The sequence below is a fragment of the Cyanistes caeruleus genome, unplaced genomic scaffold (genome assembly GCF_971803275.1).
Source record: "Cyanistes caeruleus unplaced genomic scaffold, bCyaCae1.hap1.1 HAP1_SCAFFOLD_191, whole genome shotgun sequence".
NCBI lineage: Eukaryota > Metazoa > Chordata > Aves > Passeriformes > Paridae > Cyanistes > Cyanistes caeruleus.
Window position 1 is genome coordinate 87512 of NW_028255979.1, and position 25285 is coordinate 112796.

The 25285-nt window shown below is 57.0% G+C and overlaps 2 protein-coding genes across 15 annotated transcripts; both read right to left on the reverse strand.

The window, feature by feature from the left end:
- Window positions 1-5382: 5382 nt before the first annotated feature.
- Window positions 5383-13677, reverse strand: LOC147645694 (maestro heat-like repeat-containing protein family member 7). Of its 7 annotated transcripts, XM_086874320.1 has the most exons (18): window positions 13360-13495; window positions 11225-11623; window positions 10757-10972; window positions 10499-10657; window positions 10164-10228; window positions 9897-10046; window positions 9560-9708; window positions 9088-9235; window positions 8651-8838; window positions 8424-8561; window positions 8027-8141; window positions 7708-7848; window positions 7340-7516; window positions 7047-7202; window positions 6782-6883; window positions 6334-6436; window positions 5997-6053; window positions 5383-5708 (listed from the first exon to the last, which is right to left on the reverse strand). In XM_086874320.1, the coding sequence occupies exons 3-18, from the start codon at window positions 10881-10883 to the stop codon at window positions 5509-5511; spliced, it is 2175 nt and encodes a 724-aa protein (XP_086730446.1). In that variant the 5' UTR covers window positions 10884-10972; window positions 11225-11623; window positions 13360-13495; the 3' UTR covers window positions 5383-5508. The 7 variants fall into 7 exon arrangements, with proteins under 7 accessions (XP_086730446.1, XP_086730445.1, XP_086730443.1 ...); XM_086874319.1 differs by having other exon boundaries at window positions 10757-13677; XM_086874317.1 differs by lacking the exon at window positions 13360-13495 and having other exon boundaries at window positions 8651-9235; window positions 10757-11601.
- A 951-nt stretch (window positions 13678-14628) lies between these two features.
- Window positions 14629-23382, reverse strand: LOC147645695 (maestro heat-like repeat-containing protein family member 7). 8 transcript variants are annotated; one of them, XM_086874313.1, is made up of 16 exons: window positions 19995-23382; window positions 19737-19895; window positions 19402-19466; window positions 19135-19284; window positions 18798-18946; window positions 18326-18473; window positions 17889-18076; window positions 17662-17799; window positions 17265-17379; window positions 16946-17086; window positions 16578-16754; window positions 16289-16444; window positions 16024-16125; window positions 15576-15678; window positions 15239-15295; window positions 14629-14954 (listed from the first exon to the last, which is right to left on the reverse strand). In XM_086874313.1, exons 1-16 carry the CDS (start codon window positions 20119-20121, stop codon window positions 14755-14757), a joined length of 2175 nt encoding a protein of 724 aa, XP_086730439.1. In that variant the 5' UTR covers window positions 20122-23382; the 3' UTR covers window positions 14629-14754. The 8 variants fall into 8 exon arrangements, with proteins under 8 accessions (XP_086730439.1, XP_086730437.1, XP_086730438.1 ...); XM_086874311.1 differs by having other exon boundaries at window positions 17889-18473; window positions 19995-20868; XM_086874312.1 differs by having other exon boundaries at window positions 19737-20213.
- Window positions 23383-25285: the final 1903 nt, after the last annotated feature.

Below are 25285 nucleotides of genomic sequence, written 5' to 3' on the forward strand. Positions count from 1 at the left end.
TTCTACTATGTGTCATTTGGCCAATTATTGTTCTACTAACTTTTTTAGCGCCCCAAGTTTCTGTCTGCTGAGAGGCCACTGGTTCACTCAAACTGGATTATTATCTACCCAAGTGTCTTGGGTTGATTAGGAGGTTAAATTGTATCCCCATTCATCCACCTAACCCAGACACAGGTTCTGTATTCTTAAAATTTCATCTAAGAGTAAAAGTGAGTGGAAAAGAAGCACCGAGTCTGTTATCAGAGACTGTACTTGCTCCCCCTGCATCGGGAGTTTTGACTTCCACACAGACAGACAACAAGACACAGATCACTTTGGCTTTCCAGCTAGCCAGAGCAGAGAGGCCTTCCTGGACTGTTTTCTTTCCCCTTTTCTGAAACGAATCGAACCTGCTCTGAACTGGGGACTCGAGGGAGCACCGGGAGCTTGCACCCGTGGACTACCGGGAGCCCAGCCTGGGCAGCGGCATTTTCCAACACCAGAGAGACTGATAACAGAGCAAACACCCACAGCAAAGAGACCCTCTGAAGTTTGTCATCTCTTCTGAACGGCAAGAGGTTTTGTAATTTGATATTGTTCATTCTTGTGCCGGGTAGTGCTGTGGATGTGAAATAAACAGGTTTTTTCCACTTCACTCAGAGAAATCTCTTCCCGAACCGGTTGGAGGGTGGGAGAAAAGGGCCACGTGGGTTTGCTTCCCTGGGGGAGCCCCACTGGAGGTTTTCTCCCAAATCTGCCCTAAACCAGGACACCAAGATAACTTTTGGACCGGACACTCTACAGTGGCCTCCATCAAAAATCCAGAGGTGTCTCAGGAATTGATAATTTCACTCCCCACTGGGACATGGTGTCTCTTCCCCACAGCGGGCACTTGTAGTCAATAACAAAAGGTCGGACACTGGCTAACCTACCCTCCGGACCTTCAATCTGGACGATACCTTTAGCAATTTTAGCCAGTTTCATTCCTCCAACACCCTGTATTTTTCCTGCCATGGGTTACAGTTCCCAATGTGAGGGCCACACCTTTTCAGGTATGATAGTCACATCTGCCCCAGTATCAATTAACCCTTCTACATGGAGATGTTCTGATTTATGTGTTAAGTTCCATCCCATAATGGGTTTGTCTTCACCCACTACTTCTGCCCAGTAGACTCCTGGTGCTTTGTCATCTACTGGGATTTCTGTTGGAACAGGGATCACCTGGGCTATTACCTGCCCTTTGTCTACATAGAAAGGTGGTTGAGGGCACCTAGCTAAGAGAGTGAGGTGTGTTAGGTCTCCCTTAATTGTCATGGGAGCCACCTCAATCTCTATTGGTGAATGTGCTGTGTCTCCAATAGCAAAATACCTACTATCCAGTCCAGACGGGTCTTGTGGATTATCCTGCAAGTCTACTCCAATGACAGTCCAACGATCAGATCTGAAGCAAAAAGCTTTAGAAGTTATGTTGTGGTTTTAAACCAGTAACTAAGAAAATTACTTATTTCTTGCTGTGAGATATGGATTAGAACAAGAGCAAAACAGGCATAAAACTTAAAAGGAATAAAGAACGTTTATTCACAAACTACAATAATAAGAACAACAGAATAAACTTCCAGAAAAACCTTTTTTATCCCCCACTACCCACTATTCCCTTGTTCACATGACCACAGAGACAAAAACTTTGGAACTTGGATGGTTAGAACAGTCCCAATTCCTGCTACAGTTTTTTCACCAGTCTTTGTAGAGAAACAGAAGTCTCTTTCTGTTAATTTATGGAGTTTCTCACTAGAAAACTACTTCTGTTATAGTTTTCTATTGCCCTGATGTCAGCTGCCCAGAACTGCTGTTATCAGAGCTCACTCCTCCCATTTCACATCACTCTGAAGTGTGTATGGGCCATGAGTCTAGGGATGGTATTTTAAGGATGAGTTATTCAAAAGCAAAAGTCTTCTTCATCTGTCTCTGTAAGCTTCACTAGAAAACAGTTTTCTCATTGCCTCTCAAGGCTTCAAATCCTCCAGCACTTCACTGTACCACAATTACTCTACTTTTTACTCAAAATTTACACTTTGAACACTTTATTCCTCCCTACATACTCTATCATGAATTAAAGGAGTTCTTTCAGGACTTTATTGTCCATCTCCATAGCTTGAACAGAAAAATATTTCATCTTAATTAAAGCATCTCCTTATTCTCTACCTTTTCTGAAGCTTCTTTTCTTTTCTGTCACTGGTAGTTTATAAAGTCTCTTTTCATGTTGATCAATCTCTTTTTCCCTCTCTGGATAAAAAGATTAATCTGCAAGTCTCATCTGGGTAATGAAAGGGTTAAAATCTTGCCCAGGCTTTGTAGATGGTTCTGTGACTTCTGTCAGTGCAGGAGCTGGAGCTGTCATTGATAGAAGATTCCTCATGGCTGTTCTGGAAAGTGTAGTCGCCGCCTTAGCCCGCCGCAGGTTCAGAGCCTCTTTCTTTCTTCACTCGGCAGTCTCTAGTAAATTTAGTCACAGCAAAACCTGCAGCCGAGCCAGAGATCGGCTTGGCTTGGCCAGAGCCCGGGGAAAGCCCCCCGCAAGCCCCCATCTCCCGGCCGAGAGCCGCTGGGTCCAGCCCAGCCCCCGCCCGGCCACATGGCCGGGCAGAGAACGGGAGGCCTGGAGCTCTGTTACCTTTCACAGCCAGGAAACAAAGAGCCCAAGAGTGCTCTGACTTTACATCTTAAGGTAGGGTTCACAAGTTGATCTCCCTTTTCAATGCTCAAAACTGCTGTCAATTCCCAGTAATGACCGATAATTGGTCAGGAGAAAAGACTCTCGTCAGCCACCAGCAACTTCAACTTCCTTAGCTCTTAAAACCACCTTAAAGGTAAAGTCACCTCATGACAAGTTACAAATCACTTACTGAATCACTTTTGCGGTTGCCAGACCTTATTAGGCAAACCTTCCTCACAATTATATTTCTGCAGCCTCTCAGCCCGCTCCCTTTCCTCCCCTTTTCCCATTAAAATAGAGTCTTTTTTCTGCTTCAGGTCTGTCATTTTTATGTCTCTGCGCTTGACAGAAAAGCGCTGAGACTTTAGTTTCTTGGTTGACTGGCTAGAGCTTCTTTCTAGTGTTTCCCTTGTTGCTGGGTTTGAGGACAGTTCCTTGCAAAATGTCCTGGCCTCTTGCACTGGAAACAGACGATGTGCTGCAGCTGTTCTGGTGACATCTGTGGCTTATTCATTCCTGCTGTCACTGCTGCCACTGTCCTTGGGTTGCCTGGTTTCTTGCCGTGTACACTGTACAAGTCTGCTTTCTGGGCACATGGCTTCAATCATATCTGCTATGGTGGGTGGAGGGTTAATAGGTAGACTCAGAATTACTCTACGACAAGCGTCGTTGGCATTTCTTTGGGCCATTTCTTGAAGCAGTTCTGTCTGGGCCACTGGTTCTTTAACTTGTCTCTGTATCTGTAGTCTCAGTCGATCTACAAACTGTAAGAAACTATCAGATGGCAGCTGGTTAATATTAACATAACTGACTTGAATATCAGCTGCTATTGTATACTACAGGAGTCGCTGTTAGCATACCTTCATCTTCTCCAGGGCTGGTATTCCCTGGGTTTCTCTGCCTGCACCCCCCCACGCCGGGCTCTGGGGGCTCCATTCCCTCACCAAGCCTGTGGAGAGACCCAGCTCCTCCCCTGCAGGAGCCAGGCGGGGGCCCGCACCCTGCCACGCCAGGCTCGGTAGGCTGGCACCCCCCCATCGGGAGGCAGGGCCGGGACACCCCTCTCCCTGCCCCTCTGCAGGAGCAAGGGGTGTAACTCTCTCTCTCCCTGCCCCTTCTCCCTGGGGAACAGGGGCCGGAGGGATAAGTGGATACAACACGGACTCAAAGTATCTAGACACAGGAGGCCCAAACTTGCTGGAATAATCCAAATTGCAGGTTTATTGTCTGTCGTCCATCCGGGGCAAGAAAGAGACAGAAATGCCCTGGGTCTTATCTCTTATACAAAGGGGTGCGGGTGATCGGGGGATACAGAGAGGTCACAGCCAATAGGAAGGGGGAAGGGAGAAGGTTCTCAGGTAAAAACTAACATTACACAAAACAGAGGTGAGTTTTACTCTTGGGAGATACCAAGATTTTTAGACGCACTACAACAACACATGACATGTGGAAGGCAAGCCCGCCCTCAAGCACGGCCATCCAAGTCAGTCAGGGGCACAGGCTGCAGCTGAAGCTGCCAAACGTTGCTGTGAGGCTGGCAAGTGAAGAGAAAGCCATTGTGGTCAATTCTGCTGAAGCCTTTTGCCAAATCAAAGGCAACTGTGCCCACAGCCTCCCCCGGTTTGGCACCCGGCTGCTGCAGACGCCTCACTGTGCAGGTGCCGACGTTGGGGCTGCTGCTGTTCCTGTGCACACTCTGCTGCTGTTCCTGTGCACACTCTGCTGCTGTTCCTGTGCACACTCTGCTGCTGTTCCTGTGCACACTCTTCTGCTGTTTCTGTGGGCTCCTGAGTCGCTTCAGCAGCAGCGACTGGGCAGCCCTGCTGGAGGAGACATCACCACCCTCCCCTTGGTGGCAGCAGCTCTGCGGACCCCGAGCTCTGTGTCAGGGGAGCCTCAGTCACAGCACCGTGTCCTGGGCAGCCGCGAGGGCCCGGGCTGGCGGCCAGCCCTGCCTCTGCCCACTGCCCCTTATCGCAGGCACCCAGTGGCCCTGGGCCGGCAGCACCCCCCTGCCCTGCATGTCCCCAGCCAGCCCAGCCTGGGCACACCTTGGGCTGTCCGCACCCTCCTGGAGGGGTGTTGTCCCAGCCTCGAGGGCTTCTGCTGCAGGCCTGGGAGACATTCTGGGGAAGTGCCAGGTCGGCCGGCTGTCAGGAAAAAGGTGGCTGCCCGGGGGCTGCTTATGCCCTCTGACACCCAATTCCTCAGGTCTTCCCACCGGTCCGGCCTTTCAGGGGCCTCCTGTCCCCTTTGGAGCCTCCAGCCTCCACACATGCCCCTCACGCCTTCCCACGCTTTTGTCTTGCCTGGGCCTCCACAGACCCTCATCCATTTACAGCCTCCCAGTGCCCTGTTCCCTCAGAGTCTCCCCCAGCGTGGACCAGCAGCAGCGCCACAGCCCCACAGGAGCTCCAGAGGAGCAGGATCAAGAGGCACCTGGGAGCCCTCAGCAACCCAGCCAGCACCACACGGGCACGAGGACACAGATGGCGGCGCTTCCTGGCTGAGACAGCGTTTGTGCCTTCAGCAGAACCACCAAAGGCCAAGGGTTTCTGGCCATTTTCCCTGCACCACTGCATGCCTGGGCAGCTTGCTGAGCTGTGATTCCCCAAGTGGAATCACATTTTCCCCGCTTCCTCTATGCCCTGTACACCATGGGCAGCAAGATAAAGGTCTTGGGAAGTGACTGCCTATTATAATATATACTATATTTATATCCTAAAAGAAAATGAAAAGAAGAAAAGAACAATATTTAAGAAACAAAAAAAAATCTCTGCTGGTTCAGGTGGCCCCAGCAGACAGAGCCTGCCGGGTCAGTTGCCAGCAGAGCTCCAGCAGCGCAGCCAGCTGAGGCCCAACAGACGAGGCCGTGTCCTCCATGCCCTGCGCAGCTGAACTTGCAGGTTCTCCAAGATGGAATATCGAGCCGTCTCTACTGCCTGGGTGATGTAAAATGTTTGAATTGCCAGGTTTCCGATGGCAGGGCTGGTGTCACAAACCACGTTCTTAAGGGCTGGAAGAGAGATGAACAGAGCCACGGTCAGATTCCCAGACCTGCGGAGGCCCACGGAGAGCCCCAGGCCAGGGCCATCCCAGCCGGCTCTTGCCATGGCCAGCAGGGAGCAGGGACCAAGGCGATCAGCCCGAAGCTGCTGGCCACGAATGCCCCACGTGAAACCTCGGAGTGATCCACCCACGCCGCCTGCCCCTCATCCGCACATTGAGCAGAGACCTTCGCAGACAGTCCAGGACTTGCAGCTCCACCCAGCAGCCCCGCTGACAGCCCGCTGCCCTCACTCACATTTGTAAATTAGCTGCAGGTCTTCTTTCTGCCCCCTCAGGAGCCGCCCGGCCATCCCTGGGAACACAGAGCCTGTCAGGGCCCCAGCGGCACAGCTCCCTGCCAGCGGCGCTGCCAGCCCTGTGCTCACACGCCCTCCCGCCCCGGCAGGGCTCAGCCCGGGCCCGTGCCGCATCCTGACTCAGCCCAAGGGCACGGCTGCCAGAGGCCGGCAGCAGCAGCCCCGAGGGCAGGCGGGGCTCCAGGGCGTGGGGCCCGGGTGCCGCTGCCGGGGCAGCAGTCGGGGCCGGGGCCGAGCTGTGGCGGGGCGGGGAGGGAGCCCGGGCTCGTGGCTCACCGATGAACCTGATGGCCGCCGCTCGCAGGGGCTCCTGTGGGCTCTGCAGGTACGGCAGGGCCCGACGCAGGTCCTCCGCCGCTCGGTTCCTGTCCTGTGCCAGCTGGAGAGAGCGGCAGGAGGGAGGGGTTGGCGCGGGCTCTGCCCCTCGGCCAGGCGCTGCCTGCCCGGCCAACCCTGAGGCCCGGCCAGCAGCCGCTGGCGCCGAGCTCTGCAAGGGGCAGAGGGCCGGCTGCTGCCCAGGGAGCCGCGGTGCCGCCCTGCCCTGCAGCCCCAGTGGATCGGGGCTCCATCGGAACCAGGCTCGGGACCACAGGAGCCTGAAGAAGAAGCCGTGCGGCCCCCGGGGGCGGCACTGGGCAGGGGCGCAGCTGCCAGCCCCACACACCGAGCGCTGGGGACAGGGGGCTTCTCCAGGCTGAGGCTGGGCCTTCCAAGCCGTCCTTACCAGGCACTCGGTGATCATCCACAGCTTCTTCTTTTTCACAGGTCTTTCAAGATCTCTCCTCTTCAGGAACTCGGCCGCACAAAGCAGCGTTGCCCAAGAAGCCTGGAGAGCAGCAGAGACCCGCAGATGGCCCCACAAGTCAGGACACAGGACCCGCCCGCATTCGTGTGCCAAGGCCAGGAGGAGGCTGCAGCCGGCAAGGTGCCAGGGCAGGAGGCGGCCGAGCCCCCTCCCCGGGTGACAGCAGCAGCCCAGGAATCCTCACCTCTGCCACCTGCTGGTTCTCGTCATGGCAGTGGAAGAAGAGAGGCAGCAGGCTGTGGTGCACGTGTGACTTCAGGGCCTTTTTTTCCTTTTCTGTTAGAAGAGTCATCAATGATCGGAAGAATAATATGGACACCAGCTGCACCTGGCTATTATCCTATATGAAAGGAAGGAAGGAAAAAAGACCTCAGCCCTGTCTGCATGGGGCTCAGCAGGGCGCAGGCCTGAGAATCCCCAGGGCACCAAGTGTCTGGGCAGCAGCCAGTGGCCTCGGCTGGGGGCACAGAGCCTTACGTGGTCAAAGAGTGGCAGGAGCGCCTCAGCCAGCTGCAGGGCAATGGGGCTGGGTATCAGCATGTCCTTGTCCAAGATGATAAAGCTGAGCACCATGACTGTCATCCTGACTATCTCTCCATCTGCATCCCACAGGAAATCTACAAGACTTTCAGTCAGGCTCCGCATTTTTTCAGCCTGTGTGGAAGACAAGTCTGTGAAACGCCACCCTGCTGCCACAGGGCCAAGAGGCCAAAGGCCTGTCCCAAAGCACTCAGGAAGAAGCAGGAGGCAGGAGAGCTGGCAGCAGCTGCCTCGGGGCCCGAAGCCCAGCCGAGCCCAAGGGATTGCGTTTCCCGGCGCAGCTTCAGCCACTGCCCACTTCTCACCATCGAGGGATCGTCAATCAACTTGAAAAGGGCCCTGAGCGCCAGGTGACGCTTGTCCCTGCTCTTGCTCCGCAGGTGCATTGAGAAGATTTCCAGGACTCTGTTAGCGCTGCGTTCGCTCAAGTCCAGGTAGTCCAGGATCTGAAAGGCACAGGGCAGTGACAGGGGAGGCAGCCGGCAGGAGCCCAGAAACAAGACAGGAAACAGGGCCCGGGCAGCAGCACAAGGCATGGGCACCGTCCCAGGCAGCTTCAGCTATGAGAGGGCAGAGAGGTGGCAGGCAGCTCTGCAGGGAGGCACTTTTGGCCATCAGGCTCACCTCCACAAGGAATGCCAGGGCAGGCAGATCCCAGCGTGCCTCCTGTGTGCTGAGCAGCTGGAGCAGGTAGGGAACGATGCGGGAACACAAGGGGATAGAGGCAGACGACATCTCCCTGCCAGGGTGAAAAAGTAGCCCAGACTGTGAGCTGGGAGGACAAACGTCTCCCAGGACTGACTGACAGAGTTCACATCTTTGAGCACCATCCTGCAAGGATAGGGGACCTGGGCCCTTGGGGAGGTGACTCCTTGTGGGCACCCTCCTTTCCCAGCCTTTTCCAGTCTCCTTAGCCGTCCCTTGGTGACGAGGCCCTCTGGCCCACGACAGTGGGGACTGTGTTGGGCAACCTCAGCACGGGGCACAAATGCCAGAGGCAGTGGGGAGAAGGGGGTCTCACCTGGCCAGCAGACCCACGGCATAGTGGTGGGTGTCAGCAGAGAGCAGCTTGTCCCAGCCACGCTTGTGTTCCATTTCCACCACCACTTCCTCACGATGCATTTGGCACAGCAGGGACTTCAGGGCCTGCACTGCAAAGCTGTGTGCACAGCAAAGCCCAGGTCACGCTGGGAGCACTGGCTCGTGCCGTGGAGACATGGCAGGGACAGGAGGAGTGGGATAGAGCACCTGTTGGGGCTGATGGCAAGGCCGTGTTGCTCCTGGCATCCCTTCCAGAAGGCATTGAGATCCTCTGGCATCTCCAAAGTGCTGAAGAACACTTGGAAGAGCAGATGCACAAAGAGGCGGGGGAAATGCACCGTCACTACATGTGGGACGCAGGGCATCTGAAGGATCTTCCACATCAGCACAGTTGCCTGCAGAGGACAGAGAACCCTGAGACAGCGCTCAGTGCCGAGGTGTGCGGGTGGCAGGGCCTGAGCGTGGCAGGGAGCGGTCAGGGGAAACCCCTGGGGAGCTCCACGCCTGGTGCCCCTGAAGCTGCCCCTAGGCCAGGTTTCAGCCCAGTGCCTGAGGCAGGGAGATGCAGTTGGGGAAGGAGGAAACTGAGCTGCTGAAGAGGTGGCTTGCCATGGGCTGAGCAAAGGCCAGTTGCAGAAACTCACAGCCAGGGCAAAGACACCCGTGTTGTCTCCATCAGAGGTGCGCGTGCTGTGCTCTGGCCAGTTCCCCAGCACATCGAGGACTATCCGGTATGCCCGCTCCGCTGTCCTGGGCGAGCACAAGATGGTCTTCCACATGGTCATAGCAGCTCTGCGGGGCGACAGCTCTGTCTCACGGGGGTCTCAGACACATCCCCGTGGCCTGGGCAGCAGTGGGGGGGAGCTGAGCTTGCTGCCAGCTCTGCCTCTGCCTGCTGCCCCTCGCCAGCAGCAGCAGCCAGGCAGCCCAGCCCTGTGGGGACAGGGCCCTGAGGGCCATGGCATGGCAGCAGGCTCGGGGACCGATGTAGCAGGGCTGGGAAAGGTCCCAGGTAGACAGGACCCTGGAAGTCTCTGTTGGTCAGACACCTGGGCCAGGCTGTGCAGGCTGATGGGCTGAGGAGCCCTGAGCCCTCTGGGCACGTGGGCCCCGTACCTGTCACACGTTGGGGCCACACGCAGGAGAGCAATGACCACGTCAGCGGGCTGTGCCTCGCTCAGATCCAGCAGGGTCCTGTTCAGCCTGTGCTCAGAGAACTGATTGGCCATGAGCCACTGGTGGATGTACCTCACCATGGCAGGCACCTGGAGAAAGCACAAGGGGAGACTTGGAAAGCTGCCACAGGGAGTCAGGAATGTCCCCAGCTTCCCCAGAGAAGTGCTTCCCTTCTCAGCACGCTGCAATGGCCTCAAAGGCTTCGAGTGATCAGCAAGCGTGGCTTGGGAGGCCAAGCGATCCCTGGAGGATCAAACCCTGGCCACAGGCTGCTTACTTGCTTTTGACTGTAAAAACCCTCCTCTACAAGCATATCCAGCAGGGCAGCAGTGGCCTTGGTGTTGAAGATGTATGAATAAGGTCTGAGCCCAGTGGCCACGGCGCTGGTCCCTTCTTCCCGAATTCTCTTGATGAAGCTGCAAACCAGCTGTAGGAGAAGGGCAGGAGACAGAAACATCGGGGATGTTCCATGGAGTGCTCCAGGCGTGCTGCTGGGCTGAGCAGTGCCAGCAGGCCCAGCCCAGTTGGGGATGGCTGCAGGTACCTGCGCTGTTCTGCGGAAGAGGCCACCGCCAAGGTCCTGCTCTTGTGTCTGGGCCATGGCTGCATCTGGCAAAGAGCAGCCAGAGCTGAGGGGCTGCGGGAGAGGCCGGAGAACGCAGCCCAGCCCTGCGATCCCCAGGCAGGGACAGCCCCGCGGATGCCCCAGGGGATGGAGCACGGCCACTGCTGGGGGGGCAGCCCCAGCCCCTCTTTTATGCTGTCCATGGGTGTGTCTCCACAGGACAGGGTGGGATGGGATGAGATGGGATGCAATGGGATGGGATGGGGCCAAGATGGCCGCAGGCACCAGCCCTGTGGCCCAGCTCTGCCACTCACCCTCCTCCAGCGGCCGGAACTGCTGCACCTCTTCGGTCTCTGGTGCTGGGGCAGCTCCAGGGCCTTCTTCCTCTTCCTCCTCCTCCTCCTCCTGCACCCAGGCCAGCTTGGGCACTCTTGGGGGTCGCTGCTCCATATCATCTTCAACACTCTCCCATCCTTTCCATAGGAACAGCACCAGGGGATGGCATGGCATGCAATGGGATGGGGCCAAGCTGGCAACAGGCGCTAGCCCTAAGGCCGAGCTCTGCAACTCACCCTCCCGTGGTGCCTGGAACTCCTGCACCTCTTCAGTCTCCTGTGCCAGGACAGCTCCAGGGCCTTCTCCTTCCTCCTCCTCCTCAACCCAGGCCAACTTGGGCACTCTTGGGGGTCGCTGCTCCATGGCAGGGACTGGATTTATAGCTACTTGCAGGAGAGATGGCTCGGAAAAGCTCCGAGTCAGCAAGTCCTGCAGTCGTGCCTGGAAGGCACCTGCAAGACTCAAGTCCGGGCAAGACGGCAGGACAGCGAGTCCTGCACTTGTGTCTTGAGGGCTCCTGCCACAAGGACAGGAGGCTCCTCGTCAAGGTTTGAGGTCTGGTCTCAAGGGCAGTGACTGCAGGGATGGGCGACACCTCGGAAAAGCTCCGGGTCACCAAATCCCACGGTCTGCCTTGAGAGAACCTTGAGAAGCCTCGGCAAGGCCACAGGTCAGCAAGTGCTGCAGTCGTGCCTGGAAGGCACCTGCAAGACTCAAGTCCTGGCAAGACGGCAGGACAGCAAGTCCTGCACTTGTGTCTTGAGGGCTCCTGCCACAAGGACAGGAGGCTCCTCGTCAAGATTTGAGGTCTGGTCTCAAGGGCAGTGACTGCAGGGATGGGCGACACCTCGGAAAAGCCCCGGGTCACCAAGTCCCACGGTCTGCCCTTGACAGAACCTTAAGAAAGAAGCCTCGGCAAGGCCACAGGTCAGCAAGCCCTGTGGTCTGGCCTCGAGGTCACCTGTTGGAATAACGCTTCGGAAAAGCTCCGGGTCCGACACAAACGAGTGTGCTGTGCGGGGGCTCCTCACAGCACCGCTCTGACGCGTCCTGTCCCGTCGCGTGCACCGAGCACTGTGGCGTGGTCCTGTCACCGCCAGCTCCTATGCCACCACATGTCACAAAGGGCCCTCTGACACCCTGTCCCTTTCCATCCCATGGTGACCATATGTCACAAAGGGCCCTCACGCACCCTGCCAGCTGCCCTGGTTCCCCCTGCCCCCATCCCCCCAAAAATGGCCCAGGTTGGGAGGAATCTCTTGCCCAAAGGGTCTAAGACAGCCCAACAGGATCTTTAGGAATGCCTCAAACCATCAGCCAACGCTGCCCTGCTCTGCAGGCTCAGGGCAGCAGAAGGAGCCCCCAGGGCTGCCGACGCAGCCGCAGCAGGAAGGGCACGGGGCCTTGCACAGAAGCTGGCACGGCCTCCTTGGGACACGTCCCAGCTGGTGGCCATTCTAAACCTGCAGGTGTGACACAGACAAGGAACGTGTGGGCCAGGGCACGAATGCTGCTCTGAGCCCTGGGGCCCGGCCAGCACTGAAATCAGCAGGTGTGGCAGAGTCCCCGCCAAGGCAGACCTGCCACCCCACCCGAGCCCTGGCAGTGCTGGCACTCGTCTCCTGCCCCAGAGACCTGTACCCCTGGGGGGCTTCTGTGCCAGAGGGCAGCCAAAGCCCACATCTTTTTAGAATTTTTCCAAAGCCTGCTGACTGTTTTCAAGGTTTTCTTCCTATTTTCTCCCTAGTGCACAATCTCCAGAAATTGTGCTTTTCCATCCTTTTGCATTTATTAAATTGACCTGCAATGACCAATCAATCAAAATCCTGGGAAAACTTGAACTTCAGGTTGAACCCGGGCAAAATATTTATCTCCCACACTTGAAGCCATGAATTGCCAAGTACTGTCCCCGCTGTCATACCCTGTCCCCCGTAGGTGTGCTGATGCCATTTCAAAGGGGTTGCCAATGAAAACCAGTTTGAAGATTTTTGTAGTTTCCACATTGGCATTCAAATCCTTGACTAGAAAAATCACATGTCAAAATTTCTAGGATTCTTCCATACCAAAGCTGTCATCTTCACCCTGGATTTTAGAGTGTCTGAACAGTCACACAAGGTTTGAGTTTTAGACACTACAGAAGAAGTCTTTGCTGTTGGGCTATACCATGACATCAGCATATAGTCCTGATGATTCCTTTAGGCAGGAGCAGCAAACACAAGAATGAGCCAAACAAGCTATTCCTGTGTTCTCATGTCCTGCACAGCAGTAACTGGGAATTCAAGAATGGATTCAGGAAGCAATGGGTGCACAGGGAGCCACAAAGACTTTGGGATGCTGAAATGGACCAGCCTGGTGCCTGTGCCTGGGCTGCACCGGGCTGAGCTCCAACTGGACGATCTAACAATGGCTGAATGGACACACCGTGGGCCACAGGAGACTCCTGCGGCCAGTTCTGTGAGCTACAATATTCATTTGTGATTCACCAGATGATTTTTTCATCTTTGCTTGAAATCCAGGAGAGGAAAAGGTCAACATGGAGAAGTGTTCTTCCAATTCTAGTGACAGTTGTGTCTGCACACCACCTGTGCCCATGGCAGGGTGGTTGGAAGTGGATGATGTTTATGATACTTTGCAACACAAAATGTTCTGAGATTCTGTGATTCTCCAAGTGGAGTGGAAAACTAAGCCATGTAAGTCCCTGCTTTTTTTCAGTGCATGCTGCTTACTCCTTTGTTCCAATCAAGTCCAGGATTTTGTTTCATGTGTCTTTAAGGTGCCTGGACAGAAGAGAGGGAGGGCAGCTGCAGCACAGGGCTCATGTCCCATCAGAGTCTCTTACTCTCTCTCTCACGATGGCGCTGATGCCGCTGCCTTGGGACACCTGAGTGTGGAAGGCGAGCCCGCCCTCAAGCACGGCCATCCAAGTCAGTCAGGGGCACAGGCTGCAGCTGAAGCTGTCAAGCGTTGCTGTGAGGCTGGCAAATGAAGAGAAAGCCATTGTGGCCAATTCTGCTGAAGCCTTCTGCCAAACCAAAGGCAACTGTGCCCACAGCCTCCCCCGGTTTGGCACCCGGCTGCTGCGGACGCCTCACTTTGCAGGTGCCGACGTTGGGGCTGCTGCTGTTCCTGTGCACACTCTGCTGCTGTTCCTGTGCACACTCTGCTGCTGTTCCTGTGCACACTCTGCTGCTGTTTCTGTGGGCTCCTGAGTCGCTTCAGCAGCAGCGACTGGGCAGCCCTGCTGGAGGAGACATCACCACCCTCCCCTTGGTGGCAGCAGCTCTGCGGACCCCGAGCTCTGTGTCAGGGGAGCCTCAGTCACAGCACCGTGTCCTGGGCAGCCGCGAGGGCCCGGGCTGGCGGCCAGCCCTGCCTCTGCCCACTGCCCCTTATCGCAGGCACCCAGTGGCCGTGGCCTGGCAGCACCCCCCTGCCCTGCATGTCCCCAGCCAGCCCAGCCTGGGCACACCTTGGGCTGTCCGCACCCTCCTGGAGGGGTGTTGTCCCAGCCTCGAGGGCTTCTGCTGCAGGCCTGGGAGACATTCTGGGGAAGTGCCAGGTCGGCCGGCTGTCAGGAAAAAGGTGGCTGCCCGGGGGCTGCTTATGCCCTCTGACACCCAATTCCTCAGGTCTTCCCACCGGTCCGGCCTTTCAGGGGCCTCCTGTCCCCTTTGGAGCCTCCAGCCTCCACACATGCCCCTCACGCCTTCCCACGCTTTTGTCCCGCCTGGGCCTCCACAGACCCTCATCCATTTACAGCCTCCCAGTGCCCTGTTCCCTCAGAGTCTCCCCCAGCGTGGACCAGCAGCAGCGCCACAGCCCCACAGGAGCTCCAGAGGAGCAGGATCAAGAGGCACGTGGGAGCCCTCAGTAACCCAGCCAGCACCACACGGGCACGAGGACACAGATGGCGGCGCTTCCTGGCTGAGACAGCGTTTGTGCCTTCAGCAGAACCACCAAAGGCCAAGGGTTTCTGGCCATTTTCCCTGCACCACTGCATGCCTGGGCAGCTTGCTGAGCTGTGATTCCCCAAGTGGAATCACATTTTCCCCGCTTCCTCTATGCCCTGTACACCATGGGCAGCAAGATAAAGGTCTTGGGAAGTGACTGCCTATTATAATATATACTATATTTATATCCTAAAAGAAAATGAAAAGAAGAAAAGAACAATATTTAAGAAACAAAAAAAAATCTCTGCTGGTTCAGGTGGCCCCAGCAGACAGAGCCTGCCGGGTCAGTTGCCAGCAGAGCTCCAGCAGCGCAGCCAGCTGAGGCCCAACAGACGAGGCCGTGTCCTCCATGCCCTGCGCAGCTGAACTTGCAGGTTCTCCAAGATGGAATATCGAGCCGTCTCTACTGCCTGGGTGATGTAAAATGTTTGAATTGCCAGGTTTCCGATGGCAGGGCTGGTGTCACAAACCACGTTCTTAAGGGCTGGAAGAGAGATGAACAGAGCCACGGTCAGATTCCCAGACCTGCGGAGGCCCACGGAGAGCCCCCGGCCAGGGCCATCCCAGCCGGCTCTTGCCATGGCCAGCAGGGAGCAGGGACCAAGGGGATCAGCCCGAAGCTGCTGGCCACGAATGCCCCACGTGAAACCTCGGAGTGATCCACCCACGCCGCCCCTCATCCGCACATTGAGCAGAGACCTTCGCAGACAGTCCAGGACTTGCAGCTCCACCCAGCAGCCCCGCTGACAGCCCGCTGCCCTCACTCACATTTGTAAATTAGCTGCAGGTCTTCTTTCTGCCGCCTCAGGAGCCGCCCGGCCATCCCTGGGAACACAGAGCCTGTCAGGGCCCCAGCGGCACAGCTCCCTGCCAGCGGCGCTGCCAGCCCTGTGCTCACACGCCCTCCCGCCCCGGCAGGGCTCAGCCCGGGCCCGTGCCGCATCCTGACTCAGCCCAAGGGCACGGCTGCCAGAGGCCGGCAGCAGCAGCCCCGAGGGCAGGCGGGGCTCCAGGGCACCGGGCCCGGGTGCCGCTGCCGGGGCAGCAGTCGGGGCCGGGGCCGAGCTGTGGCGGGGCGGGGAGGGAGCCCGGGCTCGTGGCTCACCGATGAACCTGATGGCCGCCGCTCGCAGGGGCTCCTGTGGGCTCTGCAGGTACGGCAGGGCCCGACGCAGGTCCTCCGCCGCTCGGTTCCTGTCCTGTGCCAGCTGGAGAGAGCGGCAGGAGGGAGGGGTTGGCGCGGGCTCTGCCCCTCGGCCAGGCGCTGCCTGCCCGGCCAACCCTGAGGCCCGGCCAGCAGCCGCTGGCGCCGAGCTCTGCAAGGGGCAGAGGGCCGGCTGCTGCCCAGGGAGCCGCGGTGCCGCCCTGCCCTGCAGCCCCAGTGGATCGGGGCTCCATCGGAACCAGGCTCGGGACCACAGGAGCCTGAAGAAGAAGCCGTGCGGCCCCCGGGGGCGGCACTGGGCAGGGGCGCAGCTGCCAGCCCCACACACCGAGCGCTGGGGACAGGGGGCTTCTCCAGGCTGAGGCTGGGCCTTCCAAGCCGTCCTTACCAGGCACTCGGTGATCATCCACAGCTTCTTCTTTTTCACAGGTCTTTCAAGATCTCTCCTCTTCAGGAACTCGGCCGCACAAAGCAGCGTTGCCCAAGAAGCCTGGAGAGCAGCAGAGACCCGCAGATGGCCCCACAAGTCAGGACACAGGACCCGCCCGCATTCGTGTGCCAAGGCCAGGAGGAGGCTGCAGCCGGCAAGGTGCCAGGGCAGGAGGCGGCCGAGCCCCCTCCCCGGGTGACAGCAGCAGCCCAGGAATCCTCACCTCTGCCACCTGCTGGTTCTCGTCATGGCAGTGGAAGAAGAGAGGCAGCAGGCTGTGGTGCACGTGTGACTTCAGGGCCTTTTTTTCCTTTTCTGTTAGAAGAGTCATCAATGATCGGAAGAATAATATGGACACCAGCTGCACCTGGCTATTATCCTATATGAAAGGAAGGAAAAAAGACCTCAGCCCTGTCTGCATGGGGCTCAGCAGGGCGCAGGCCTGAGAATCCCCCGGGCACCAAGTGTCTGGGCAGCAGCCAGTGGCCTCGGCTGGGGGCACAGAGCCTTACGTGGTCAAAGAGTGGCAGGAGCGCCTCAGCCAGCTGCAGGGCAATGGGGCTGGGTATCAGCATGTCCTTGTCCAAGACGATAAAGCTGAGCACCATGACTGTCATCCTGACTATCTCTCCATCTGCATCCCACAGGAAATCTACAAGACTTTCAGTCAGGCTCCGCATTTTTTCAGCCTGTGTGGAAGACAAGTCTGTGAAACGCCACCCTGCTGCCACAGGGCCAAGAGGCCAAAGGCCTGTCCCAAAGCACTCAGGAAGAAGCAGGAGGCAGGAGAGCTGGCAGCAGCTGCCTCGGGGCCCGAAGCCCAGCCGAGCCCAAGGGACTGCGTTTCCCGGCGCAGCTTCAGCCACTGCCCACTTCTCACCATCGAGGGATCGTCAATCAACTTGAAAAGGGCCCTGAGCGCCAGGTGACGCTTGTCCCTGCTCTCGCTCCGCAGGTGCCTTGAGAAGATTTCCAGGACTCTGTTAGCGCTGCGTTCGCTCAAGTCCAGGTAGTCCAGGATCTGAAAGGCACAGGGCAGTGACAGGGGAGGCAGCCGGCAGGAGCCCAGAAACAAGACAGGAAACAGGGCCCGGGCAGCAGCACAAGGCATGGGCACCGTCCCAGGCAGCTTCAGCTATGAGAGGGCAGAGAGGTGGCAGGCAGCTCTGCAGGGAGGCACTTTTGGCCATCAGGCTCACCTCCACAAGGAATGCCAGGGCAGGCAGATCCCAGCGTGCCTCCTGTGTGCTGAGCAGCTGGAGCAGGTAGGGAACGATGCGGGAACACAAGGGGATAGAGGCAGACGACATCTCCCTGCCAGGGTGAAAAAGTAGCCCAGACTGTGAGCTGGGAGGACAAACATCTCCCAGGACTGACTGACAGAGTTCACATCTTTGAGCACCATCCTGCAAGGATAGGGGACCTGGGCCCTTGGGGAGGTGACTCCTTGTGGGCACCCTCCTTTCCCAGCCTTTTCCAGTCTCCCTAGCCGTCCCTCGGTGACGAGGCCCTCTGGCCCACGACAGTGGGGACTGTGTTGGGCAACCTCAGCACGGGGCACAAATGCCAGAGGCAGTGGGGAGAAGGGGGTCTCACCTGGCCAGCAGACCCACGGCATAGTGGTGGGTGTCAGCAGAGAGCAGCTTGTCCCAGCCACGCTTGTGTTCCATTTCCACCACCACTTCCTCACGATGCATTTGGCACAGCAGGGACTTCAGGGCCTGCACTGCAAAGCTGTGTGCACAGCAAAGCCCAGGTCACGCTGGGAGCACTGGCTCGTGCCGTGGAGACATGGCAGGGACAGGAGGAGTGGGATAGAGCACCTGTTGGGGCTGATGGCAAGGCCGTGTTGCTCCTGGCATCCCTTCCAGAAGGCATTGAGATCCTCTGGCATCTCCAAAGTGCTGAAGAACACTTGGAAGAGCAGATGCACAAAGAGGCGGGGGAAATGCACCGTCACTACATGTGGGACGCAGGGCATCTGAAGGATCTTCCACATCAGCACAGTTGCCTGCAGAGGACAGAGAACCCTGAGACAGCGCTCAGTGCCGAGGTGTGCGGGTGGCAGGGCCTGAGCGTGGCAGGGAGCGGTCAGGGGAAACCCCTGGGGAGCTCCACGCCTGGTGCCCCTGAAGCTGCCCCTAGGCCAGGTTTCAGCCCAGTGCCTGAGGCAGGGAGATGCAGTTGGGGAAGGAGGAAACTGAGCTGCTGAAGAGGTGGCTTGCCATGGGCTGAGCAAAGGCCAGTTGCAGAAACTCACAGCCAGGGCAAAGACACCCGTGTTGTCTCCATCAGAGGTGCGCGTGCTGTGCTCTGGCCAGTTCCCCAGCACATCGAGGACTATCCGGTATGCCCGCTCCGCTGTCCTGGGCGAGCACAAGATGGTCTTCCACATGGTCATAGCAGCTCTGCGGGGCGACAGCTCTGTCTCACGGGGGTCTCAGACACATCCCCGTGGCCTGGGCAGCAGTGGGGGGGAGCTGAGCTTGCTGCCAGCTCTGCCTCTGCCTGCTGCCCCTCGCCAGCAGCAGCAGCCAGGCAGCCCAGCCCTGTGGGGACAGGGCCCTGAGGGCCATGGCATGGCAGCAGGCTCGGGGACCGATGTAGCAGGGCTGGGAAAGGTCCCAGGTAGACAGGACCCTGGAAGTCTCTGTTGGTCAGACACCTGGGCCAGGCTGTGCAGGCTGATGGGCTGAGGAGCCCTGAGCCCTCTGGGCACGTGGGCCCCGTACCTGTCACACGTTGGGGCCACACGCAGGAGAGCAATGACCACGTCAGCGGGCTGTGCCTCGCTCAGATCCAGCAGGGTCCTGTTCAGCCTGTGCTCAGAGAACTGATTGGCCATGAGCCACTGGTGGATGTACCTCACCATGGCAGGCACCTGGAGAAAGCACAAGGGGAGACTTGGAAAGCTGCCACAGGGAGTCAGGAATGTCCCCAGCTTCCCCAGAGAAGTGCTTCCCTTCTCAGCACGCTGCAATGGCCTCAAAGGCTTCGAGTGATCAGCAAGCGTGGCTTGGGAGGCCAAGCGATCCCTGGAGGATCAAACCCTGGCCACAGGCTGCTTACTTGCTTTTGACTGTAAAAACCCTCCTCTACAAGCATATCCAGCAGGGCAGCAGTGGCCTTGGTGTTGAAGATGTATGAATAAGGTCTGAGCCCAGTGGCCACGGCGCTGGTCCCTTCTTCCCGAATTCTCTTGATGAAGCTGCAAACCAGCTGTAGGAGAAGGGCAGGAGACAGAAACATCGGGGATGTTCCATGGAGTGCTCCAGGCGTGCTGCTGGGCTGAGCAGTGCCAGCAGGCCCAGCCCAGTTGGGGATGGCTGCAGGTACCTGCGCTGTTCTGCGGAAGAGGCCACCGCCAAGGTCCTGCTCTTGTGTCTGGGCCATGGCTGCATCTGGCAAAGAGCAGCCAGAGCTGAGGGGCTGCGGGAGAGGCCGGAGAACGCAGCCCAGCCCTGCGATCCCCAGGCAGGGACAGCCCCGCGGATGCCCCAGGGGATGGAGCACGGCCACTGCTGGGGGGGCAGCCCCAGCCCCTCTTTTATGCTGTCCATGGGTGTGTCTCCACAGGACAGGGTGGGATGGGATGAGATGGGATGCAATGGGATGGGATGGGGCCAAGATGGCCGCAGGCACCAGCCCTGTGGCCCAGCTCTGCCACTCACCCTCCTCCAGCGGCCGGAACTGCTGCACCTCTTCGGTCTCTGGTGCTGGGGCAGCTCCAGGGCCTTCTTCCTCTTCCTCCTCCTCCTCCTCCTGCACCCAGGCCAGCTTGGGCACTCTTGGGGGTCGCTGCTCCATATCATCTTCAACACTCTCCCATCCTTTCCATAGGAACAGCACCAGGGGATGGCATGGCATGCAATGGGATGGGGCCAAGCTGGCAACAGGCGCTAGCCCTAAGGCCGAGCTCTGCAACTCACCCTCCCGTGGTGCCTGGAACTCCTGCACCTCTTCAGTCTCCTGTGCCAGGACAGCTCCAGGGCCTTCTCCTTCCTCCTCCTCCTCAACCCAGGCCAACTTGGGCACTCTTGGGGGTCGCTGCTCCATGGCAGGGACTGGATTTATAGCTACTTGCAGGAGAGATGGCTCGGAAAAGCTCCGAGTCAGCAAGTCCTGCAGTCGTGCCTGGAAGGCACCTGCAAGACTCAAGTCCGGGCAAGACGGCAGGACAGCGAGTCCTGCACTTGTGTCTTGAGGGCTCCTGCCACAAGGACAGGAGGCTCCTCGTCAAGGTTTGAGGTCTGGTCTCAAGGGCAGTGACTGCAGGGATGGGCGACACCTCGGAAAAGCTCCGGGTCACCAAATCCCACGGTCTGCCTTGAGAGAACCTTGAGAAGCCTCGGCAAGGCCACAGGTCAGCAAGTGCTGCAGTCGTGCCTGGAAGGCACCTGCAAGACTCAAGTCCTGGCAAGACGGCAGGACAGCAAGTCCTGCACTTGTGTCTTGAGGGCTCCTGCCACAAGGACAGGAGGCTCCTCGTCAAGATTTGAGGTCTGGTCTCAAGGGCAGTGACTGCAGGGATGGGCGACACCTCGGAAAAGCCCCGGGTCACCAAGTCCCACGGTCTGCCCTTGACAGAACCTTAAGAAAGAAGCCTCGGCAAGGCCACAGGTCAGCAAGCCCTGTGGTCTGGCCTCGAGGTCACCTGTTGGAATAACGCTTCGGAAAAGCTCCGGGTCCGACACAAACGAGTGTGCTGTGCGGGGGCTCCTCACAGCACCGCTCTGACGCGTCCTGTCCCGTCGCGTGCACCGAGCACTGTGGCGTGGTCCTGTCACCGCCAGCTCCTATGCCACCACATGTCACAAAGGGCCCTCTGACACCCTATCCCTTTCCATCCCATGGTGACCATATGTCACAAAGGGCCCTCACGCACCCTGCCAGCTGCCCTGGTTCCCCCTGCCCCCATCCCCCCAAAAATGGCCCAGGTTGGGAGGAATCTCTTGCCCAAAGGGTCTAAGACAGCCCAACAGGATCTTTAGGAATGCCTCAAACCATCAGCCAACGCTGCCCTGCTCTGCAGGCTCAGGGCAGCAGAAGGAGCCCCCAGGGCTGCCGACGCAGCCGCAGCAGGAAGGGCACGGGGCCTTGCACAGAAGCTGGCACGGCCTCCTTGGGACACGTCCCAGCTGGTGGCCATTCTAAACCTGCAGGTGTGACACAGACAAGGAACGTGTGGGCCAGGGCACGAATGCTGCTCTGAGCCCTGGGGCCCGGCCAGCACTGAAATCAGCAGGTGTGGCAGAGTCCCCGCCAAGGCAGACCTGCCACCCCACCCGAGCCCTGGCAGTGCTGGCACTCGTCTCCTGCCCCAGAGACCTGTACCCCTGGGGGGCTTCTGTGCCAGAGGGCAGCCAAAGCCCACATCTTTTTAGAATTTTTCCAAAGCCTGCCGACTGTTTTCAAGGTTTTCTTCCTATTTTCTCCCTAGTGCACAATCTCCAGAAATTGTGCTTTTCCATCCTTTTGCATTTATTAAATTGACCTGCAATGACCAATCAATCAAAATCCTGGGAAAACTTGAACTTCAGGTTGAACCCGGGCAAAATATTTATCTCCCACACTTGAAGCCATGAATTGCCAAGTACTGTCCCCGCTGTCATACCCTGTCCCCTGTAGGTGTGCTGATGCCATTTCAAAGGGGTTGCCAATGAAAACCAGTTTGAAGATTTTTGTAGTTTCCACATTGGCATTCAAATCCTTGACTAGAAAAATCACATATCAAAATTTCTAGGATTCTTCCATACCAAAGCTGTCATCTTCACCCTGGATTTTAGAGTGTCTGAACAGTCACACAAGGTTTGAGTTTTAGACACTACAGAAGAAGTCTTTGCTGTTGGGCTATACCATGACATCAGCATATAGTCCTGATGATTCCTTTAGGCAGGAGCAGCAAACACAAGAATGAGCCAAACAAGCTATTCCTGTGTTCTCATGTCCTGCACAGCAGTAACTGGGAATTCAAGAATGGATTCAGGAAGCAATGGGTGCACAGGGAGCCACAAAGACTTTGGGATGCTGAAATGGACCAGCCTGGTGCCTGTGCCTGGGCTGCACCGGGCTGAGCTCCAACTGGACGATCTAACAATGGCTGAATGGACACACCGTGGGCCACAGGAGACTCCTGCTCCCAGTTCTGTGAGCTACAATATTCATTTCAAAGGTGAGATAACCTTTATAAAGTACATAGTGGAAAAAGTTAAAATTTTTGATATTGTGTTTTACCTTAAGATTATTGTTTCTACCTTGTATGATTCCATAATCCATTCAGTAATTCAAGGAATACTGAACAGAAAGTAACTATAATAGCTCAAAAAAATGTTAACCAAATTTGAGAGAGAGTGGAAAAAACTTGATGCAGCACAAGAAATGTTAAAGAAATTAGAAATGGAAATAAAGTGAATGCAAAAAATGAGATTATTGAGAATATAGAAAAAATACTAAGATTCAAGTTGGTTTTTTTTAAAAGCATGAATCAATGTGGTCAAAAAGAGAAATGCGGGATTGCAGTAAAAGGAATTGATTTGTCCTAACTAAATAGTAACTGTTATTGAAGTTATTATTCGAAGCAATCAAAAGAATCAGTGTTACAAGGCAGATGCAGCGCTTTACAGATGTTACATGTTAAAATTGAGGTACAGGATGTAGTCTGGAAGATAAGTGATGTCCCGAGATGAAAATGGCCTTGAGATAGACTGTCGCCCTGAAAACTCAGCTTCTGAGCTTGCTGACATAGTTTTCTAAGGACTTTCCCAGGAGAGTAACTGTAAACATAGATATGTGTACATTCTTTCTGTTACACGTCTTGTGATGGGCATCTCTCATGGCCAGTGCAGTGAGAAAGTGTTATCCTGACCATCCAATCCCTGGCCATGGTCAGAAGCCTATAAATCCTGGGAGGAAAAATAAATTCTGCTCTTTCTTTCACCACACCTCAACCTGTGTCCGTGTGATCTATTCATCTTCAGCGGTAACATCTGGGGAACCCCGACGTGTCTTGCACGTGTGTTACAGGGTACTGTCTAGCCTGTGGCTATGGATGGTTTTGGGCTTTCTCTCAGCGAAGGCCTGGTTCTGGAAATATGGCATGCGGTGTCTGATCAGAGAGGGATTGATGTTTCATATGCTGACTTTCAGCGATTGTGTGAGTATGGGAGAATTGAGGGGTTTTTCCCTGTGGTTGAAGCGATTTTTTCACAGTCAGCTTGGGACCCTTTAGGCGATTCCCTGATTGAGGCTCTGCTGGTCGGTTATGAGCCCCGGCTGCTCCGGCTGCTCGGGATCTGGCGAAGGTGCGACGGATTGAACGGGGCCGCCGCGGGACCGGTGGGTGTGACCCCGCCTCAACCGGCGCCCCGGCGGTGTAGGCCCGGGGCGGGGTTGGATCCCTGCCAGCAGGCCGTTGGGAGCGCTGCGGGCCCAGGGGGTGTAACGCCGCCTCGGCCCATGCCCCGGCGGTGGAAGCCCGGGGCGGACTCGCCTCCTCCGTGTGCCCTCCTGGCACAGACCGATGGGGGGGTGCTTGAACGGGGGACGGCACCCACCCTGGGGGATGCCTCAGGGCCGGTCCCATGTCCCTGCTGCGGCTGGGCCATGCCCTGCCCCGCGGTGGGGGACGGGCAGGGCCCGGGCTCCACGCCGGTGGCCGCGCACGCTTTTCCAGCAGAGGAGCGGCTGGCACCGCTTCTTGGACCTTTCGCCCCGAAGAAACGCTGTTAGGGGCAGTTCTGAGCGCTGCCCGCCCCGCGCCGGATTCGTGGGGGGTGGGGGCGGGTTCTGAGAGTGGTGCCGATGCCAAGCTGTGTTCTGCCAGCCCCATGCTGCCGGATTCCCATCCTGCGAGCCTGGATTGTCCCCTTGCAGCAGAGCAGGACGGTGCTGCGGCTTCGCAGGCTGTGCCTCTACCGGCGCCTCGGTCCTTCCCGGCGCTGGAGGTGGGCTGTGCTGAACTGCCTCCAGCCCCCCCCGCCTCGGGTTCCTGGGCATCACCCGAGCCTGCGGCTGGAGCCGGCCCTCCCCCGCCGCCTCCTGCGGCCGCGGCAGACCAAGGTCCTGCGCTAGTTACCACTGGCTCGGGTGGTGCTGCCGCAGGGGCGAAGTCAGTGGCCTTGATGGGCCAGGGGTCCCAGGCTGCTGGAGCTTCTTCAGCTGGCCTGTGGACCTTGTCCTCTTGTCAGATGACTGTGCAGCTGAGCGTATCAGGCATTCCATGTGTTTCTGAATGCTTTGGTCCGGTGGGTGAAGGCATGAGTGCTCTTCTTGTGGCGTGGATGAATACCGTGTTCATGCTCAAGGCACTATTGCTCACCCAGGGGACGTTGATTCGAAATTCCTGGGGTGCATTTCTGCCATGGGTTCCACACTCACCCCTCCTGTTCCTATCCCTGCAGGACCTGGATTTGCTCACCTTGTGCCTTTTGAGTTTTATGTTCGCAGAGCTGAGAACCAGCTGTGGGGAGATGGTGGCTTCGGGTTCCCTGGACCTCCCTGGGTCACTGGACTGCTGTTCTGACAGCCAGGGATCATCCTGAATGGGTCTACACCATCCATCTCCTGTCCATCCTTGGTGAGGTGCTGTCAGAGATTAGCTTCTGCGGGTTTTTGACACTGGCATGGACATCACGATTGTCAGGTTTGCTGATGGGCCCCAGAGTGACCCTTGGAGCCGATGCTGACAGATTCTATGCAAAGAAGAACTTGAGACTGACTCTTTGTTCAGCAGATTCTGTTGTCCTTTCCCATGATAGACTAGTCACCCTCCGTGACTTGATGCAAGAACAGTTGGATCACAGTGATCTGGAGTTTCAACCAGTCCCTGGGACATTCCTGTTTTCTGTGTCAAGAACAAGTCTGGGAAATGGAAGTTATTGCAAGACCTCCAGAAAGTTCATGCTATGATGGAAAGCATGGGGATGTTGCAGGCTAGCATGCCTTCACCTGCCATGCTTCCTGCTGATTGGCTAGTCCTCATTGTGGATCTGAAGGATTGTTCTTTGCAATTCCTTTGCATCCTGATGACAGACCCAAATTTGCCTTTCTGGTGCCAGCTATCATTAATGCTGAGCCCACACAGAGATATCAATGGAGATTTTGCCATAAGGCCTGCAAAATTTGCTGGCATTTGCCAATGATATGGAGCTGCAAGTGACTCCAGAAACAACCTCCTTGAAATTATTTGAGGGTCAAAATAATTTTTGGGACGAACAGTCCC

What these genes read in the sequence shown, in the direction of transcription:
- LOC147645695 (XM_086874310.1), bottom strand. Translation starts at nt 20,121, where the DNA reads ATGGAGCAGCGACCCCCAAGAGTGCCCAAGTTGGCCTGGGTTGAGGAG. An exon ending in GGATGATCACCGAGTGCCTG is followed by an intron (nt 15,679 to 16,023) that starts GTAAGGACGGCT and finishes CGCTCTCTCCAG; the next exon opens with CTGGCACAGGACAGGAACCG. An exon ending in GGCGGCCATCAGGTTCATCG is followed by an intron (nt 15,296 to 15,575) that starts GTGAGCCACGAG and finishes CTGTGTTCCCAG; the next exon opens with GGATGGCCGGGCGGCTCCTG.
- LOC147645694 (XM_086874314.1), bottom strand. Translation starts at nt 10,883, where the DNA reads ATGGAGCAGCGACCCCCAAGAGTGCCCAAGTTGGCCTGGGTTGAGGAG. An exon ending in GTTTTTACAGTCAAAAGCAA is followed by an intron (nt 9,709 to 9,896) that starts GTAAGCAGCCTG and finishes TGCTTTCTCCAG; the next exon opens with GTGCCTGCCATGGTGAGGTA. An exon ending in GTGGCCCCAACGTGTGACAG is followed by an intron (nt 9,236 to 9,559) that starts GTACGGGGCCCA and finishes GTCGCCCCGCAG; the next exon opens with AGCTGCTATGACCATGTGGA.